The following is a 19,891-nucleotide window of genomic DNA, read 5'->3' as shown; positions in this document are numbered from 1 at the left end:
AATTACGTAAAATACCGAGAAAGAAAAATACAATTTGATATGACAATCTTATCAACATTAACTATAATAAGTATATGTAAAATGAGCAACTGTGGTGGGTGGATTCATACGATTCTCACAATAAAACCCAAAGTGATATGACCTTAATAAATGCTAAAACAAAAATCTCCAAATAGTGACCAAATTAAAACAATTACAGATTATTATGGAGACTTCACAATTTTTTTTTGCAAAAGGTAACACTAGAATTTAAGCACAAAATTACTACATAATGAAATGTGAACACATTGACTTTTAATAAGAGAATACAATGTCACCTCCAACTGCTCTTGCTTTCTTCCCACCCTATTTTCAGGACTCACCAATGTTTCCATAGACAGTCCACGAGCCAGTAGGCACGTTTAAAAAATAACCAAACATTTCGTAGACTCAGATTGGAGGGGCAGAAGAGACAGAGAGATACCATCCCCCACTCGCAGTTGAGTTCACGCGATGCCACGTGCCTCCGCGATTAGCGGCCGTGGCTCGCGTGGTAATCCTTAAACTAAATTTCAAACCCCTTGACCTTCACATGGCCAACGTCATTAGCCCTCCCTCTGCCTTCATTACATGTAAACACAGGGCAGCTTCCGCTTAATTTGGTGCCTCACTAATTTTAGCAGTGTTCCTCCATTTCGGATCACAGAAAACTCAGAGAGAGAGAGAGTGAAATGCTTCACTGAGGAAGAGAGATCTGAGAGAGGGAAGCTGCGAAGAGTTCTATGTCTCGGCCTCCGAACTACGAGTTTCAGGAATGGTGGAACAAGCAGAGAGAGAAGAACGATGCCGGCGATCTTTTTCTTGCCAAATCCGAAAACCCTAGCTGGTTGACGGTCGAGATCCGGAGCCCCGCCGCCGATCGGACGGTCGGGAAGGAGCGAACGCGCAGCGCGCGCCAGCTCTACTGGGTCTGCCTCTTGAGATTCCAGCAGCTAGCCGGTTATCTGGCTTGGGTCACTAATGGATTCATTTCCCTTCTCCGCACCGCGAACCGGCGGATCAGTTCATCCGAAGACGCGCCCGTGGTTTCGCGATCCGAGTCGCGGTTGTATCGAGCGATTAAAGTGTTTTTGATTCTTGTGTTGATGTTGTTGTGCTTTGAGCTCCTAGCGTACTTCAAAGGATGGCATTTTAGTCCTCCGTCCGTGGGGTCAGCGGAGGTGCTTGGCTTCGTTGGGCTTGTCTATGCAAAGTGGCTCGAGATCAGGGCGAATTATTTGGCGCCGCCGTTGCAGAGTTTGACCAATGTGTGTATTGTTCTCTTCTTGATTCAGTCGGTGGATCGTGTAGTTTTGATGCTCGGGTGCTTTTGGATCAAGTTTCGGAGGATAAAGCCCGTGGCTGTAATGGAATTTTCAGCTGACGTGGAGAACGAGAATGCACAGGATTACCCAATGGTGCTGGTGCAGATCCCAATGTGCAATGAGAAGGAGGTAAGAAGATGTAGGTTTCTACCTTGGGCGCAAACTCGATTGATTTACTCGATTAACTTGTGTGGAAATTGAAAATATATGATGAAAATGCTTTTCTTCAGGTTTTAATTTTTGGCCCTCAGATATATATATATATATATATATATATATATATATATATATATATGTATGCATGTATGTATGTATGTATGTATGTATGTATAAATTTTTTTAGGGTTTGAATCCATGAAGCACAAATTCTTTTAGTTTAAAATGAATGTTAATGATTTTTTGTGTTAATCCATGTTTTGCATTTCAAGCCCCTGCGTTATTTGTTTTGATGATTAATCTGCATTTCAGATGAAGTTTTAGCTGCTTATTATGTAAATGCTAAGTTTAGGTCTTCAATCCATGTTCAACTAGTTTGGTTACTTAGTTAAGGGAAATTTTAGTGAGTTTTGATGTACATCTATGCTTTAGATTTGAAGCCTTTATTGGCTAGAGTTCAGATCACTGCATATCTGTTTTGGATGAAGTTTTAGTAGCTTATGTTCTAAATCCTATGCTTTATATTTTATTTCTTTTATGGCATTGGGTTTGATTAGTTCATAAGCATGATATGGATGAAATTTCATTAAGGTATAATTTGATGCTGTCTTGTACTTTGTTTTGATTTGTTCTTATCAAGTTCATATTTGGTATAAATTAGTTAGATTCAAGACTGGAATTTATGCTAAATATGTGGGGTAATTTGTGTTCTCATGAGCTTGTTATTTATTTTTTTGATATTTATGCTTCTACTCGTTAGTAATTAAAATCCAGAGTGGAGAGGGCAACATGCGAACCAAAAGCTCTCCCACCAAATCAACTTTGGTTTTCTTCTCAAGACTGGTTTCCTTCTCTAACTCTGGTTTTCATCTAATCTTATCTAATGGCAGAAAAGAAAGGTGCAGAATGAGAGGGCCGACGGACTTCTTTCTTCTCTCTTTGAGGACAGAAGTCATGTAAATAGCAAATAGAAAGCCACCAAGGAAAAAGAAAAAGGTTAAAAAATCTTTAAGTTGGGTGCTAGGAGTTGCATCTGAATCTTATGACTTGTACAGTTTGATTTGATTCACTAATTCACCAGGTGTATCGTATGATTCACCTTGATTCATGGCTTCTGTGATTCTCCCATGTGATTTGAATTGATTTAAGCCTTTCTTAATACAAATTGTATGATTTGAATTGAGAATTGTACGGCTCTTAACAGCTATGCATGTAATAAAAAGACACCTTAAAATTCCAGTTCTTCATGTATATCTGGTTCACTGTATCATTCTCTGGTCTTCTTACTTTGATGTCTTATGGGAGCCCAAAAAACAATCCAATTCATCCAAATCCAATGAGTACCTTGCACGAACAATGAACACCAATACAAAGCTTTGCTTTGATCCATCAAGGCCTCATTGGCGGCTAGCAGAAACAAATTAGGAAGACGGTAAGGGAGAAATTACCAAGTTACTCATCTGGAAGAAAGAGAATGTTCTGCCATTCACAATTTTAACTCTAATATGGTATAACTCTCATCCTTTGCTGATAGACTTCCAAAGCTCAACAGCTATATGACCTTGTAGGGTGCCTGAAATGCACCCTTTTTCTATATATTATCCTTTTTCTATCATCAAATGTTGAGGCCACCTTAGCCTAGAGGGCCCTGTTGAACTTAATAATAGATATAACACCTAAGCCCTTTTTTTCATTGGAATGTAACCCTGCCTTACTCTAAAAAGGTGATATTTGAACTTCTCCCCTGCGTTACCCCATAAGAAAAAAATTTGAAGGGATTATAATTTTTGGCAACCAAAGAAGGAATGTGAAAAGAGCCAGAAAGTATGTGTGAATTCTAGATAGCATTCATGATTAGGATTAATCTTGATCCTTTAGATTACTACTATTGCTTCATACTACAAGCAAGCATGTGCTTAAAGAATCATATCCTTAACTTTTTGTGCTCTGCCCCTAATAGGAGACCGAGGACTGAGGTACGGGATGGGGGTTTCCCTTCTTTGAAGCCAAGTATGAGTGTGCCAGCTAACTGAGCACCATTTGCATCATCTCCCCAAAATTATTGATCCCCATTCACTTAGTCCACTTCAAGTCAGAAACCTATTTGAATGAAAGAAGAATGCACAATAAATAGAGTACTCGACTGTTCTCCACCCAACCAAAAGTGCTTGCAGCATCTGCAAACAAGAGCCATGAAATGCTAAGAGAGCTTCCATTAAGAGCACTGACAGAGTAGCCTGAAAGGGAACAACCCTCCACTGCCTTTCAATCACTCTTCTAAATATCTTCAACACAAGAATTATAGCAACAAAAAAAAAAAAAAAAAGATAAGGATATCCCTGCCTCAAACCCTAAAAACTTGGAAAAGCCTTTAGACAATCCATTAACAAGAATGAGAACTGAACTGAGGAAATGCATTAGTCAACTTGGTTCAAATCTCACAAAAGCCATTCTGTTACAGGAGGAAATTCCAATTAAGATGGTTGTGATCCTCTTAAACTTGTAGCATGCAAATACTACCTGTCTCACTGTTTCTCAGCCTGAAGGCAGAGGCTTTAGAACCTCCTCATCAGAAGAAGACAGAGTAGGAATGTTTGGCCCTAGCATCTTTCTGGGGCTAAAAACTCGCTTGGGCCTCCCAAAGTTAAAGCCCTGGATCCCTGGATCTCCCCTGGTCTTCTTTTTTGGGCTGCAGTTCTGAGTTAGGGCCATCCATAGCTCCTTGAATGAAGGTCCCAAATTTTGATTTTGACTAAAATTTTGAAGCTTCAAAAGTACAGAAATTTTGATTTTAAAAAATGATGGAAATTTGTAGTAATGGAATTTTTTATGAAACGTTAGAAATGGTTAATAGACATAATAATGCAATTTTAGAATTAATTTATTAACATCGATGGTAGGTATATTGTGTATGAGGTGCTGTAATAAAGTATTCGTACTAAACATATTTAGTTAATATAAATGAAATTCATAAATTAGTTAAGTAATATTTATTTTACAAACAAAGATAATTTAGCCATAAGTGACTAAATAAAATAATTTCAGCTGAAATTTCAACAATTTTGTGGAAATTCAAGACCATGGTTGAAACTACTAGCATTGATGGGCTATGCAGTCTCTTTAAACCCAATATTTCCCTATATTTAATTTAAATGAATCCACCCATCTTCCACTACCTGACCCTTCGTGAGTTGAGACATAATTGGTTTGTTTGAAATAGTGTTTTAAAAGGCGTTCCTTGAGGCGTGCCTTGATGCTTCTTTGGCATAAAACGCTCGAAGGAGGAACTTAAAATGAGAGACTCCTAAAATGCGTTTGCCTCTGGGCCTGTGGTGTACGCCTTAGGCCAAAAGGCGAGATTTTTACGCCTCAGATGGGAATATGTATGCCTTTTGGGAGTAGGCATAATAATGTTTAAAATGTTAAAAAAAAAAAAAAACAAATAAGATTTGTTAGGGCTTGACGAGCGTCAACCCCTCCCCCTCGACGATTGAAGCTCTTGCGCAAAGGTTCTCTCTCTTCTAGCCTTTTATCTATCTTCGACAATTCCCTCCAACCTTTCGGCTCTCTCTGGCGACCCCCCTACAGCCTCTCGGCTTGCGCAGAGGTCTTCTCTCCTCCAGCCTTTCATCTGCCTTTGACAACTCCCTCCAGCCTTTCGTCTCTCTCCGACGAAGCTTCCATTGAGGAACCATCCTCTCTCATGACCTTCGACAACGTTTCAGATGATCATCTTCGTTACCTCTATTTCATTTCGTGAGTAGCGATGAGTATTCAAGGACCTATGTTCCAAAGCATAACATCTCTTCCATTGCATTTGGAGATTATTCGACAGAAAGAGATCATGGGTCTGAGAAGAAAATGTGTGTGAGAGAGAGAGACGAGAAGATTGAAGAGATGCCGAGGGACGAGAGTCAAGAGAGACAAAAGGTTGGAGAGATGTGGGAATGGGATCTAGTGTGGAGTTTTTATATATATATATATATATGTATATATATATATATGTTAGGGACGCATGGTTCTTTTCAACGAAGAAAAGCACACGTGCTGAGATGTGGACTTGAAATACTGATTTTAGCCCTGCTTTAAGTTATTTAGGGTTTAAAACTATATAATGAATTTTATTAAAATAAATTTTATATAAAGTTTAATACTTTTAACTTATTTATATATATTTTTAATAAAAAATTAAATTCCCAAAGGGCTTACACCTCAACGCCTTGATGATTACACCTCGCCTTATCAAGGGTAAAATGCTTCGCCTCATTACTTATTTTTGTATCACATCTATTGAGTCAACAGTCCTTGCCTGATTATACAAGCGACATCTTATGATGCTTAGTTTTGTGGTTCCATCTCCCGAGTTCCAACAGTCCACTTGTTGGGGCATGATTTAGTTGTTGGTGGTGGTGCTAGAGCACTATTGCTAAGAGTTGTACATGCTAGTGCAATTGGTGTTAGAATTGGCACTTGTTGTTGTTGTTGTTTTTTTTTCAGTAATATTTTTATTAATTGGTTTATCAACAATGCCAAAAGCATATAATAGTGACTTATGCTTTTTAATTTTTAATTAACATGTAAGCTATTTAATGTTTATCTTCTTTATGTAATCTTTCTCTTTGTTGATTGTGGAACCATGAGTAAAAACGCTCTTCTCTCGCATGATTTTCTCTCTTGTGCCAAGTCTTCTGATTGCTCATCTCTCTGTCATTTGATACCATGCTGTCAATAAGAATTGATGATGGGGGTATGCTTAGTCCAGATTGAAGGGAGGTCCTTCAATTTTAAATTGGATAAGTAGGGAAGGCTGTTTCTTTGTTTTTGATAAGAATTGTAAGTGCAATTGGTGGGTTTGATTCTCTTCAGTGGCAACATCATGGTCTTCTCAGGGGTTCTCATCTCTTGTTGGGTTGAGCAAGGGCTTTTCAAGGTTCCGAGTGGGTTATGTTGATTGCTGGATGGGGATTCATGCAACTAGGGCAGGGAAATTAATGGAATTAGGGCATGGATGGAGGGCAAAAGCTATTCCATTTTTGTTGCTGAAGGACCAAAAGGTGACGGGTGTTCTTGATTTGGGGATGCTTTCGTTGCTCTGGAGTGCTTTTGTTGGTCAAGCTCTATTGGAGCAGATAGTGAGAAAATTTATTAAAATTGTTCCTAGAGTTAGATTGTATCTGAAAGCATAGGTGATTGTGGAGGTCGATTGGTTTCTAAGAGTGCACAGGAGGTGGTCTTTGTTTGTTGTGGGGGAAAATGCAGGAGTTCTTTTAGTCAGCTATGTATGAGCAATCAACAGCGATAAGGGCAATGGTTCCGGTTGATAGTTGAGACTAGATGCAACTTGGATCCCTTGCATGGATGACGGGATAACAAAGATTGAGTGGGCTGGGCCTGGGTCATTGTCGATCAGTGTAGACTTAGGCTGGCTGTTTGAAAATAATAAAAGCCTTTTAAAATCTTTGTTGGGCTTGTTGGTTAAAGAGACCCAAGAGCAGTCTTATGACTCAACAATGGGCTTGGGTAGAGAGAAAGGGAAAAAGCGGGGCTATATATAGACTGGACATTTGATGGCAGACCCAAAAGCCTTTAAAGTTCCCTAATCATATGGAAGCCCTTCCTCTTAAGACCTGTGAGGCTATGGGAGATCAGTACCTTTCAGAGCAGAAGCAAGATGAATTGCGCTCATCTTCGAACAAGGGACATGGTGTTCCAATTGGCTCTAAGGTGTGCTCCTTTTCAAATAACTTCCTCAGCAGCTATGAGGGATGCTCCAATAACAATAAAGAGCAGGAGAGGTTGTAGGAAGATGGGATTCTAAAAACTATTCTAATATTCTAAGAGGATGATGCTTTCCTCTTTAGGAGAAGAACATAATAGGTGGGGTTTCAGGAATGAAAGGGGGGTTTATGTTGCTTAGAATCTTAGCTCTTATGAGTTTGAAAATCAGGACTTCATATTTGGCTCAGTTGGAAATCTAGCTGGTGAAGGAGGGAGCCAATTTGGACAATTTGAGGAGTCGAAAGGTTTATGCTCGCTGTAAGGAGGTTTTGAAGAGAGGAAACTTAACGAAGACAGGAGAGATTTTTATCTGGTGAGAAAACACATAATATTTATTATTGGGAAAAATTAGAGGAGTTGAGTAATTAACTGCCATTTTTTTCATGTCACATTTGTCTCTTATTTCTGTATCAATTATACAATGATATGGAAAAGTATGTGTCATAAACTGTGTGAAAGAAAATACCAAGACCTTGATTCTGGTGCTGGTGATGCCGTGTTCTTGAAATATGTGATCAATTATAAATAAAATATTATACAAAAATTTCTCTGTTTGTGTGTGTGTGTGTTTTTCCCAAAGGTACACCCTTTCATGGGTTGACTTTGGAAAAATGGCAAGGAGACACTAAAAGAAAATGTAAAGTGAGATTCAGGAAGGCATTTGTGGGTAATTAAATATTGTTTGGTTGTATTATGTGTTATCTGCCGTTATTTTCCCCCACTCTCCCGAAGTCCCCTTTAAAAGCAAGGCTTTTATCTGGTTGGTTGCGCTTGATAGAATTAATACCAATAACTTGCTACAGGTCAGGAGACCTTTGAAGGCTCTACCTCCAGACGTTTGTGTTCTTTGTTTTAATTGTTCAGAATCTGCGTTGCATTTTTTATACATTGTGATTATGCTTGGAGGATATGGAACAAATTATTTGGTTTTTTAGGCAGATGTTGGGTGGGTTCAGAGGCAGTGGAGGACTTTTTGGAAGTTCTTTTTGTTGGTTTTGGCAGGAATAAGGATAGGACAGCACTCTGGAAATGTGCCTTTTTTGCTATACTTTGGGGGTTGTGGATGGAGTGTAATGTGTGTAATTTTTTAGGGAAGAAGTCGTCACATCTGTTGGTTTAGGAAAATATACATTATTTGGCTTCTCTCGGGTGTGTGGGAATTTTAAGGGGGTGAGCTTTTATGATACTCTGTGTGATTGGCGCTTTGTGCTGGATTGTTAGTCTGATGGTTTTTTGTCTCTGTTTAGTTTTACGTTTTTTTCTTTGTTTTTTTTATCTGGATCCTTCCAGATTTTACTAAGGAGATATCTCTTGGTTGTATATATTTAATCTATTAATGAAATTCTTCTTTTACTATAAAAAAAAATTGTGGGCCATTTTTGACTTTGAATTATTATTATTTATTTATTATTCTCCTTTATCTGGGTTCCCAAAAAAGTTATGACTAATCCTTGCGGGTGCCAGGTCTACCAACAATCCATTGCTGCAGTGTGTATCCAAGATTGGCCGAAGGAAAAAATGCTTGTTCAAGTTCTGGATGATTCTGATGATTTGGACGTTCAACTCCTCATCAAAGCAGAAGTTCAAAAATGGCAGCAGAGGGGTGTACGCATATTGTATAGGCATCGTCTTATACGCACAGGCTATAAGGCAGGAAATCTCAAATCTGCTATGAACTGCGATTATGTAAAGGACTATGAATTTGTTGCAATATTTGATGCTGATTTTCAACCGGGGCCTGATTTCTTGAAGAAAACTATTCCTTATTTCAAGGTAATTGAATAACACTATTTTAATATTCCTTTTCCTCTTTGTTGGCTTAAGATATTTTAGAATTTAAGTTGGGGGCATCAAAATATGATATATAAAATGGAAATCTTAAAATTTTCAGGTCATGCATGCATATGATAAACATATTTCAGAGAGTTACAATTAACTTCCATTGAGTTCTCTTATAGTTATGAGGATCTCCCTTAACATTTGATGAATAAGTTTGACCACTTGACCTTGCTTGAGGTTTGATGATTTCATTATTTACCTTTGTCAACCATCAAATATTGTGATGCAAATTGATTATATAATATATATCAACAATATTTAGAAGGAAAATTTATCCAGAATTGTCTTCTTCATGTCAATGCAATTAAATTTTTTCATGAAAATTTTTGGTGAATTGTTTTTTCTTTTTCTTTTTTCTTTGTGAAGTTGTATGATTCTATCATCCCATCAGACTATTATGATTTTTGTGCAATGGTAAACGTTTTAGATTTTCAAGCGCAAATGTTCAATTTCTGGTCTCAATCATAGCCCCTCAGTGCAGGTATGTTGTATTCTATTACTGTTTCTAGATCTCGTCACTCCACAATTCTGAATATACAATGGCCATTGCCATCCATCATCCACAATTCTTAGGTTCAAGTCTTGAGTATGACTACATGTAAATTCAAGTCTTGACAATTGCCATGATTTATCTCACGGTCAGTCATGAGCATTGTCTCCTTGTGCCATTTTAGTATTACATGTGAATAGGCTCAATGCAGATTGAGTTAGTTGAGGAAGCCAAGCTTTATGTGGCAATAGGAATTTCCTATCCATGGTTTTAAATAGTGGTGGCAAGTAGGGTAGTATAATGGTAATGGGTGTAGCAGAAAAGCGAGACTAGCAGATGTTAACATAGCAGGAAGCAGTTTTTAGCGCACATAACCTTATGTGTGTTGGTTGCATGTTTGAAGCCCTTAACTCTTTTGGAAAAGATTTTTAATATGTTTTGGAAACTTAAGTTCAACTTACTTACATTGTTTAGCAGGGGTATAAACTCTTTATTGGTTTTAAATTGCTATTAACAGAAAATTTATGCATTTTCTCACATTTCCTCTGTCACATGTAATAAACTATTGAGACAATATAACGCTTGTAATATGATATGCTTCTTTAATCTCGTAGGCATAAAACATACAATAAACTTGTAAGCTTTATTGTTCTTATATGTTAAAAAAAAATTTAGACCCAGCAATTATATTATATAAACTGGGCTTTGAATTTAAAATGGTTATAATTATAAATTTATAATTGAAAAATAATGTGAGTTCTATGCCTCTTTGGGTTTCAGATTGGAGTTGATTCTTATAGGTATAGGATTAAAATATTTGTCGTACACTTATGTACATGACTTGTTTGAGAAATGATAGAGCACCACTAGTGATGGTGGCTTTGTAAAAGGTCTTGCTTAGATTGGTTTGGAGAATGGAGGGTTTTTGTATTTTGTTCTTTTCATTGTAATACTGGGAGCATTAGCATGCCTAAATTTTAGCTTGACACTGATCTTAGGCTTTATACTCAATGCCACCATGCTGTTGGTAGAATTAAGGTCAAGATATGGCTCGACCCCCTGAAGGGAGTGCTTATGCCCTAGATTGGAATGTAAGGTAAGGGCCATGGTGTCTAGTTTCCTCTTGGCGTTGGTTTACCTTAGTTTGTAGGAGCTCATCTCTTATGGTCAAACCTAGGGAGGTTTGCCATGGACCTATCCTCTCCTCCTTCCTGTTTTCATCCAGAGGGAAAAAGGAAAGAGTAATGAACTTGGGGTTTTGTGATACTGTTGTGGTAATTAAACCTGCAATTTTGTTGGGGATACCAAGGAAATGACCGATTCCTTTTCCCACTTCCCTAGGGAAAAAATCCATGCATAGGATAATCCTGGAAACTCTAGCAATAATCTTGGTGGAAAAATCTTTGCTTGTTTTTTTTGAGTTGCTTAATCTACCTTCTGTGAACACTGCTATGTTTTTTTTTTTTTTTTTTAAATCAGTTTATACGATGGCATGAGAATTGCTTTGTCTGTAAAAACATACCTCGAGAAAAATCTTACTCAATGTGAGCTATTAATTTCATTCATAGATGTAGTTCATGTTAAAATTTTTGAACTCCAATTTTATTCTCCATGTTTGCTAAAGTTATGGAAACTATCTGTTATTTTTCTTTTTCCTTGTTTTTTGGTTTCTGCTTTCTTAATTTTTGTGTTTTTTGGTTAAAAAGTATCCACACTAGTTATGAGACCCTTAGAAATGTCTTTGATGATATCAATATCTTGATTTTGACTTGTTACTTCTCACTTGCTAATATAATCATTTTTTGGGGATTATTCAGCATTCTCTATCCTCTCAGATTTATCAATTCCATTTTGCTTTGTCAATAGAACCACATGCACATGCGCAAGAAAGATCATAAATTATGAGAAGACAATGAGTCAATTGCAGGTCCTTTTCCTATTTCTGACTTTAATTGTTTTTCTTTCTTATTGAAGGGGAATGATGATCTGGCATTGGTTCAAACAAGATGGGCCTTCGTAAATAAGGATGAAAACTTGCTTACGAGATTGCAAAACATAAACTTGTCCTTTCACTTTGAAGTTGAACAACAGGTCAATGGTGTGTTCATCAACTTTTTTGGTTTCAACGGAACTGCTGGTGTATGGAGAATCAAAGCACTTGAGGACTGTGGTGGGTGGTTGGAACGAACAACTGTTGAGGACATGGATGTTGCTGTTCGTGCTCACCTTTGTGGATGGAAGTTCATATATTTGGATGATGTTAAGGTTATTATCTTGATATTTTAAGATTTCTTCTTGCAGTTGATTTGTATGATATGAGGTTGAAACATAACCTTTTTTTTCTTCAGTGCCTTTGTGAACTACCAGAATCTTATGAGGCATACAAGAAACAGCAACACCGCTGGCATTCGGGTCCAATGCAATTGTTTCGCTTGTGCTTCTTTGACATACTTCATTCAAAGGTATGTAATTTTCATTTAGTAATCTTTTCTCTGATGATAATTGATGATAATTTAACTTATTTTGCCTTCAGGAAGATCACGGAAATTAGTCTCAAAATTTTCTGTTTAAGAAAAATACTGGAGATATCTAAAGAAAACCTACTCTAGTTGTGTTGTGCGCAAGTACTTTATCTTTCACAAGTCCCAACTTTGGAGAAAGGAGAAGACTGTGTTAGGTAAATGACAATGAATGTCAAAATTTTGTTAGATTATTATAACATGAACATGATACATGTTAAATGCGTCCTATTACAACAAAAAGAAAAAAGCAACAAAAACAACAAAACCTGAAAGCATCCTATGTGGGGTGGGTACATGAACTCTTTTGATCCTAAGCAACGTTCTCCTGTGGTTTGACAGGCACCTAGTAACTTCTTTTCTACCTTTATAAAACATTTTGTTACAGGCTTAGAGTCAATAGAATAGCAAAAGCCTCCACAGTAAGATGACATTTCAAGAATTGAACTCAGCCCCTCTAACACCCGAAGCAAGAATCACACCACTAGACCAAATGCCCTATTTGTCCAATATGGAATTGATTGGAGAAAGATTGATGCTAGCAAACAAAGCCTAAGGTTGAGCTAAGGTTTGCTGTTGTAGTTGTTGTCATTGTTGCTGAAAATTAATAGCAATGTTTGAGAAAATTTTTATGTATGGAAGTTGTTAAAACATGGCAGTAAGCTTTGTAGTTTTAAGAATTGCAAGAGGGAAGAGTAATGAATGTCAAATTATTTTTATTCAAATGTATATATGTATTGAGTATGGACTGCAGATGCACGTGAGTGAGCAAGGAGTGGGAACTGGGGAATTGTTTTTACAAAGTGTATCTTCTAAAAACTCAAGGTTACTGTAAGCATATGTGCTTGGAAAGTAACCAGTTATAAGTAATCCAGTTTTGCTGTTGCAATCCTGAAATGTCTGCTTTTACCATTGCACCTCCAAAATTAAATGGATTTTTGATGTTTCAAAATGAAAATTAGTCTGACACAGTGATGAAACAACAGCTATGATGGAAAATCAGTCTACCCTCTAGGGCCACTTCTCAACCCCCTACTCACCATTTGATATTGCCATTGTTGACCCCATTCAAAGCATAGAACCTTTTGGATATGAATTTCATAATGCTCACTCCTAGTATTTCTTCTTAAAATAACATCTGTTCATAACTACACATTCTCCTCTTTCTTGGGTAATATTATGATCCGTGCTTTACGAAATTCACTGTGGGAATATCAATGTTTAGAATGCTCTTATTTGCTGATTCTCTCTAAGGACCTAATGCAATACCAATAGGTCAACGGTCATTCAAAGGAACTAAGTCAAACCTTTGTTGGACATCATAGAAAACATTAGTAAGAGCCCAACAAATTGAATGTACTTGTATTAAAAACGTGTGTATCTGGGATAGACACCTCTTCCTATTTGTGTAGTGTTTTTTTTTTCTTCTAGAAAATTTGTTATGTGCATCACACATGAGATTTTACAAGTGAGAGAGGAAAGGCAGGAGTCTATGCAATATTAGTACTCTCCTTATGACAGGACCACTTGGTCATTTTTTTAAAAACATAATAGGTGGCAATCATTTTTAAATGATTTTTATTTAAAAATAAATAAAAAGTAGAAATAGGAAAGAAAGCTGAATGTAGATTGTAAGCCCAAAACATGAGAAATTCAATTATGGTGAATTTTTATTTTTGAAATAAATGCCAAGTGACTTAAGTGCCAATTTACAAAAGAGGCTGCACAGAATTACTGCTCCTAGCTATTCTATACAAGTGAATACTTTAGTATTATAAATTAATATTTCTATTTTATCTTAGAAGCTAAAATTCATATTTAGAAACACAATATTAAACAAGATATAGGAACAACATAAAAAAAATTTAATTAATTTTCATAATTGGTAAATGTCTAATACAGGGTATCTTGAAATTGTACTCTTTCATTGCATTTTTCATGGTTTTGGTTAGTATTTAAAATATTAATGGTTGTTTGTTTGATTACATGAATTGTGAAATATTTTATTATTTGAAATTTGGATTTAAATTTTAAAAGATTGCCTAAATACTTTACTTTATATATAAACTGATAATTGTCAAGTGTTGGTTTAATGTATTTTAAACAAATTGATAATACTTTGTTGAACTTAAGTTTTTTATTTTTTTCATTATTAATTATAATAATATCACTGGAGGTCCTTTAGTGCATCTACATATTATAGTTTTTCAAACAAATTGATAATGCTTTGTTGAACTTAATTTTTTTTATATGTAAATTAGAGTAATGTCACTGGAGGTCATTTAGTGCATCTACATATTATATTTTCTTTTATAGAACTGAAGTTAATATTTTATAACATATTGCACCAATGGATTCTATTTTTTAAATTGGCATTTTAAAATGGTGTCCTATACTGATACTTAATTCTTATATAAAAAATTTAAATTTCATTATATGATTGATTATTGTATTATTTTATCTGAATCATCTGTTAACTCTGTATTCTTTTTATACCTATGTGACGTTATCTTCTCAGTAGATTTTAATAAAAGCCTAAGTATTAAAACTATAACCCCTTATCAGAATGTAAATCCAAGAGTGGATGCTTGATCATAGACAATTATGTTTGTACTCTTTTGTAGAGTTGAGAAGTCAGGTGAGACAGCACTTGCCAGCATAAGAAAATTCAAGGGAAGTCAGGGTTTAGTATTTATGAACTTGTCCGACTGGTAACTATTGTTATTAGTAGGCTCTAATGTGATAGGCTCATTTAATTAGGGTACTCAAAAATCAAGAGTCGCGTAGGCATAGAAGCTATGATATGATTGTTGATACAACTAGGCTTTATTTTAGAAAGTTGTTATTTTTGTTGAACATAATATATTTTTACATTTTTATGCATTTGTAATTTTTTATATAATATATTTTTTTAGTACAATGAAATAAGAGAATATCCTAATCAAGATCGCTAAATAGTTTGTTGTCTAATTTAGAGCTGACAAAATTTTAATACATGAGAAAATTTAACGTTAATTGAGGCAAAAGATGGGGAAAGAGATATATTTAAACTTGTTAAAGCTAGAGAAAGGAAGAATAAGGATTTAGGAAATGTAAAATGTATAAAAAGTGAGGATGATATTGTCTAAGTTAAGGACGAAGATATTAAAGAAAGATACCGAAGTTACTTTAGTAAGTTGTTTAATGAAAATCAAATAGAAGAATTAAACTTAGAATTGTCAAATGAGGAAAATATTAAAAATATGAGATTTATTTGCAAAATTAGAGTTAACGAAGTTAAGTTTGTACTAAAAAATGAAAAATAGGAAAGTTACAGGACCAGATAACATCCCAATTGAAGTTTGGAAATGCTTAGGGGATAACAGAATTATATGGTTAGCTAATTTATTTAATACAATTATAAAAATTAAGAAAATGATAGATGAATGGAGGAAAAACACTTTAACACCTATATACAAAATAAATGAGATTTTCAAAATTGTAATAACTATCGTGGAATTAAACTTATGAGTCATACGACGAAACTATGGGAAAGGGTAGTTGAACAAAGATTAAGTTTAGAAATGAAGGTCTCAGAAAATCAATTTGGTTTTATGATTGGGAGATCTACCACAGAAGCTATATATCTTTTAAGAAGATTAATGAAAAGTGTAGGGGAAAAAAAGGGACTTGCGTATGATATTTATTGACCTAGAGAAAACATATGATAGGATATGTAGGGAAGTTCTATGGTGTAAGGGTGTATGTAGTAGGTATATTGATGTCATTAAGGATATGTACGATGGAGTAATGACTAGTGTAAGGACTATAGATGGAGAAACTAGAGAATTTCCAATCACCATAGGTGTACATCAAGGATCTGCTTTGAGCCCTTATCTTTTTGCTTTAGTGATGAACCAATTGACTACGAGTATTCAAAAGGAGGTTCGATGGTGTATGTTGTTTGCATATGATATTGTATTAATTGATGACACTGGGGACAGAGTAGAGGTTGAGTTAGAATTATGGAGAGAAGCTTTAGAATCTAGAGGCTTTAGGATAAGTAGAAATAAGACTGAATATATGAAATGTAACTTTAGTAATGGTAGGAGGAATATTGGAGATAAAGTTAAACTTGATGAAGAAAAAATAAATAGCACTTGTAGATTTCAATATCTTGGATCTATTATGCAAACTGAAGGAGAAGTTGAAGATAATGTAATGCATAGAGTTAAAGCAGGTTGGGTAAAATGAAGAATTGCTTCAAGTGTGCTTTGTGATCGTAGAATACCCTTGAAATTAAAAGGGAAGTTTTATAGGACAGGTACAAGACCATCTATACTATATAGATCAGAATGTTGGGCGATGAAGAAACATAATATCCAAAAAGTAAAAGTTGTCGAGATGAGAATGCTTAGATGGTTGAGTGATATAACATTGAAAGATAAATTAAAAAATAAACATATTCGCGGTAAGTTAGGTGTAGCTCCTATAGAAGATAAGATAAGGGAGGGATGACTTAAATGGTATGGACATTTGCAACGTAGGCCACATAGTGTGCCAGTGAGGAAGAGTGAGTTAGTTACTGTGGGGGGCTGTAGAAGGGGTAGAGGTAGATCTAAAATAACTTGGGAGGAGATAGTGAGTAAGGATTTAATGTCCTTGCATCTGTCGAAAGAAATGGTCCATGATAGCATAAATTGACGGAAAATGATTCATATAGCCGAGACTCCACTTAGTGGGACTTAGGGTTTGATTTTGTTGTTGTTGTTGTTGTACTATTTGACTAAGAGTGATCCATCTGAGGGACTTTTGGAAAATAAAAATATTTTTTAAAATATAATATTGTACTTAATAATAGCCTTTATATGGGTAATTTTATATGAACAAATTAAAAACTAGGTATACTTTTGTCAAATGCAATGTTTTATGCTTGTAACAAGTTTACACTTTTTATCTTTCTTTTTGGATCTTTTATTTTGTGTTGTTTTGTTTTCTATACTTTTGTGGTTGGGTTTGGGGTTGGTTCATTTGCACCTGGCAAATAAATGTTGTTTGTTTTCTCTTTTCTGTTTTTTTGGCATTCCAAATTGTTGGTGCTATCTAATAGATTTAGTCAAAACCTTGAGTTGTTAGTTCATATTGGGACCAGGGAAACTAGAGGAGCTAGCTGCTGTAAATGTTCTGTGAAAGCATATTTTTGCATCCACACATTCACACATGGACTTGTACATGTGCATGTGCATGCACGTGCACACCCCCCCCTGCCCCAAAAAAAATGGAATTTGACACTTGGGTGACTGATTTTTATATGCACATTATTACTTGAATACTTTGCTAATATTATCTTCTTTTGCATTCCAGGTGAGTTTAGCCAAGAAGGCCAATTTGATATTTCTTTTCTTCCTCCTTCGGAAGCTTATCCTCCCCTTCTATTCATTTACTCTGTTCTGCATTATTCTCCCTCTGACCATGTTTCTACCAGAAGCTCAATTACCGGCTTGGGTGGTCTGTTATGTCCCTGGAATCATGTCCATCTTGAATATCCTTCCAGCACCACGCTCATTCCCATTTATAGTCCCGTACCTTCTCTTTGAAAACACTATGTCTGTGACCAAATTCAATGCCATGATATCAGGACTTTTTCGATTCGGGAGTTCTTATGAATGGGTAGTTACAAAGAAATTGGGAAGATCATCAGAGGCGGACCTAGTTGCCTTCGCTGAAAAAGAATCTGATCCTTTAGTGGAAAGTCCCAATCTCCACAGGTCATCTTCAGAATCAGGCCTTGATGAGCTGAACAAATTAGAGATGACAAAGAAAACTGGGAAAACTAAAAGAAATCGTTTATACAGGAAGGAACTTACTCTTGCATTTATTTTGTTAACTGCATCAGTGAGAAGCTTGTTGTCGGCTCAGGGGATTCACTTTTACTTCCTGTTGTTTCAAGGCATTACTTTCCTGGTTGTTGGTCTTGATTTGATTGGAGAGCAGGTAAGCTAGCAATGAGTATTTCCATCATTGGCCAAGCACTTTCCCAGGATTTCGATGGGGAGATGGAAGGTCACACCAATGACTGCCTTGAAATCAATTTTGAAGCGTCAATAATCAGACCTTCGCTGTTCATATGTGCAATTGGTGGTTCATGACTTATATCTAAGCAATTTATTCTTTTTTGGCAATGGTTGCTTCCCTCGTACGCGTACTCTTATTTATTTTACTCCTCAAGGAACAGATTATTACGTCCTTATCATTGCCCAGTCCAGTGCCTTGATGCGAAGTTAGTCTTGAAGCGTCAACAGAGATGTGACTGAGACCGCAGATAACTGCTAGTGGTCATCAGGCTTGCTTATTTGGTGTAATGCAGTGTACACGAGTTTGCCCATGTCAAATGACGCAAGTATTGTTAGATTATTGAATTTGTCATCATTTTATTTCATGTTATTTTATTTTTTGTTATTGACAGATTGTGTACAATCACATAGATTTTGATTTTTTGTTAAGTGTTGAAAATTAATTGTACTAAAAGAAACTAGTAGTCTGCTGATCTACTATTGCCCGAATTTGTAAGTGATCTTTACATTTCTCCCAGTAATAACAAAGTAGTCAAAAAAAGCCATGGATTTCCTGAATTGAGGTACTTTTTTTTATTTCCCTCATACATTTGCTTGGGATCTAGCTGATAAACTGAGAATGTTTTCAGTCTATACTTAGAAATGAGCAAAATATACGTTTTCATCAAGCTGTTATTTATTTTTTATTTTATTTATCCCAACCTGCTGTTATCATGGTGACCTGCTAATTACTCTTTCTAGTAAAATTAAGGAGATGTTTGGGAATCATTGGTGGGGTTTTAGGGGTTGGACAGCGGCATAAATTGCTATGTTCTTTCTTTACATGGACCTTGAAAGGGCAGAACGATGAGTTTATTACATGCAATGTGCCCAAACAAGCGTTATCTGTCTGTCTACCCATTCGCCAAAGATGCAGAAAGCAAATGATCAACTGGGTCAGAGATTGAGAATTTAGAGAGAGAGAGAGAGAAAGAGTCATAGAAGCCAGATTTCCACAGCCAACAGATTCATGGAGCAGAAATGGGCGTTGAATGAGTAGCAGAATGCATGAAGAATTGAACCTTGCTAATCAACATACACACTACGTGGCTCAATTTAACTCGGTAATGGCCAATGGGAATTTGGATTGATGAATTTTTAACAATTCACGGGAGCAGTGCCCACAAATTCTCCACCCATTAATAACTTCAAGGGGCAAACCCGATTACTACCATCTAGATGATAGTCTTTCACATACTGAACACATGATTATTATGGTCATAGGCAAGTACAATTTTAACTTATGACATCAATGTATGTGTCAGGCCAAGTGCTTTGAGTTTTAATAAACACTAAATGATCGGTACCAAATTTGAATAATGTTAAATAAAATTCAACCAAATACACAAATATTAACCATTTAAAATAAGAAGTATAGTGAGAGAGAAATGCAAGCTTTTTTATAGTGACCGGACTACTTCCGTTTATGTCAGCTCTCTCAAGGCCAACTATCTTGTTACTCTAGGTCACCACTTACACATTATTTTAGATGGAGGTAAGGAAATCAAATACAAAAATGAATACAAACGAAAATTATCCTCACAAGCATAAATTTGTAAATTTGAAGCGTAATGATATTTTTCATAGGATATATAAGATTATAGCATGAGTTTTGAGTGAGTTCCTTGAGGTAAACAAATTCAAGCACAAAGTGATTTAATGAGAGAGGAAAGA

At 35.8% G+C, this 19,891-nt stretch overlaps 1 protein-coding gene across 1 annotated transcript; it reads left to right on the top strand.

The window, feature by feature from the left end:
- The first annotated feature begins 366 nt into the window (after window positions 1–366).
- Window positions 367–18,736, top strand: LOC131155525 (probable xyloglucan glycosyltransferase 6). The gene is made up of 5 exons (XM_058108731.1): window positions 367–1,472; window positions 8,742–9,050; window positions 11,581–11,871; window positions 11,955–12,068; window positions 17,469–18,736. Exons 1-5 carry the CDS (start codon window positions 762–764, stop codon window positions 18,105–18,107), a joined length of 2,064 nt encoding a protein of 687 aa, XP_057964714.1. The 5' UTR covers window positions 367–761; the 3' UTR covers window positions 18,108–18,736.
- The last annotated feature ends 1,155 nt before the right edge of the window (window positions 18,737–19,891 follow it).

Source organism: Malania oleifera, chromosome 5 (genome assembly GCF_029873635.1).
Source record: "Malania oleifera isolate guangnan ecotype guangnan chromosome 5, ASM2987363v1, whole genome shotgun sequence".
In the NCBI taxonomy this organism is placed as follows: Eukaryota; Viridiplantae; Streptophyta; class Magnoliopsida; order Santalales; family Ximeniaceae; genus Malania; species Malania oleifera.
Note: the sequence above shows the minus strand (reverse complement) of the source record. Positions and strands in the feature narration are given on the sequence as shown.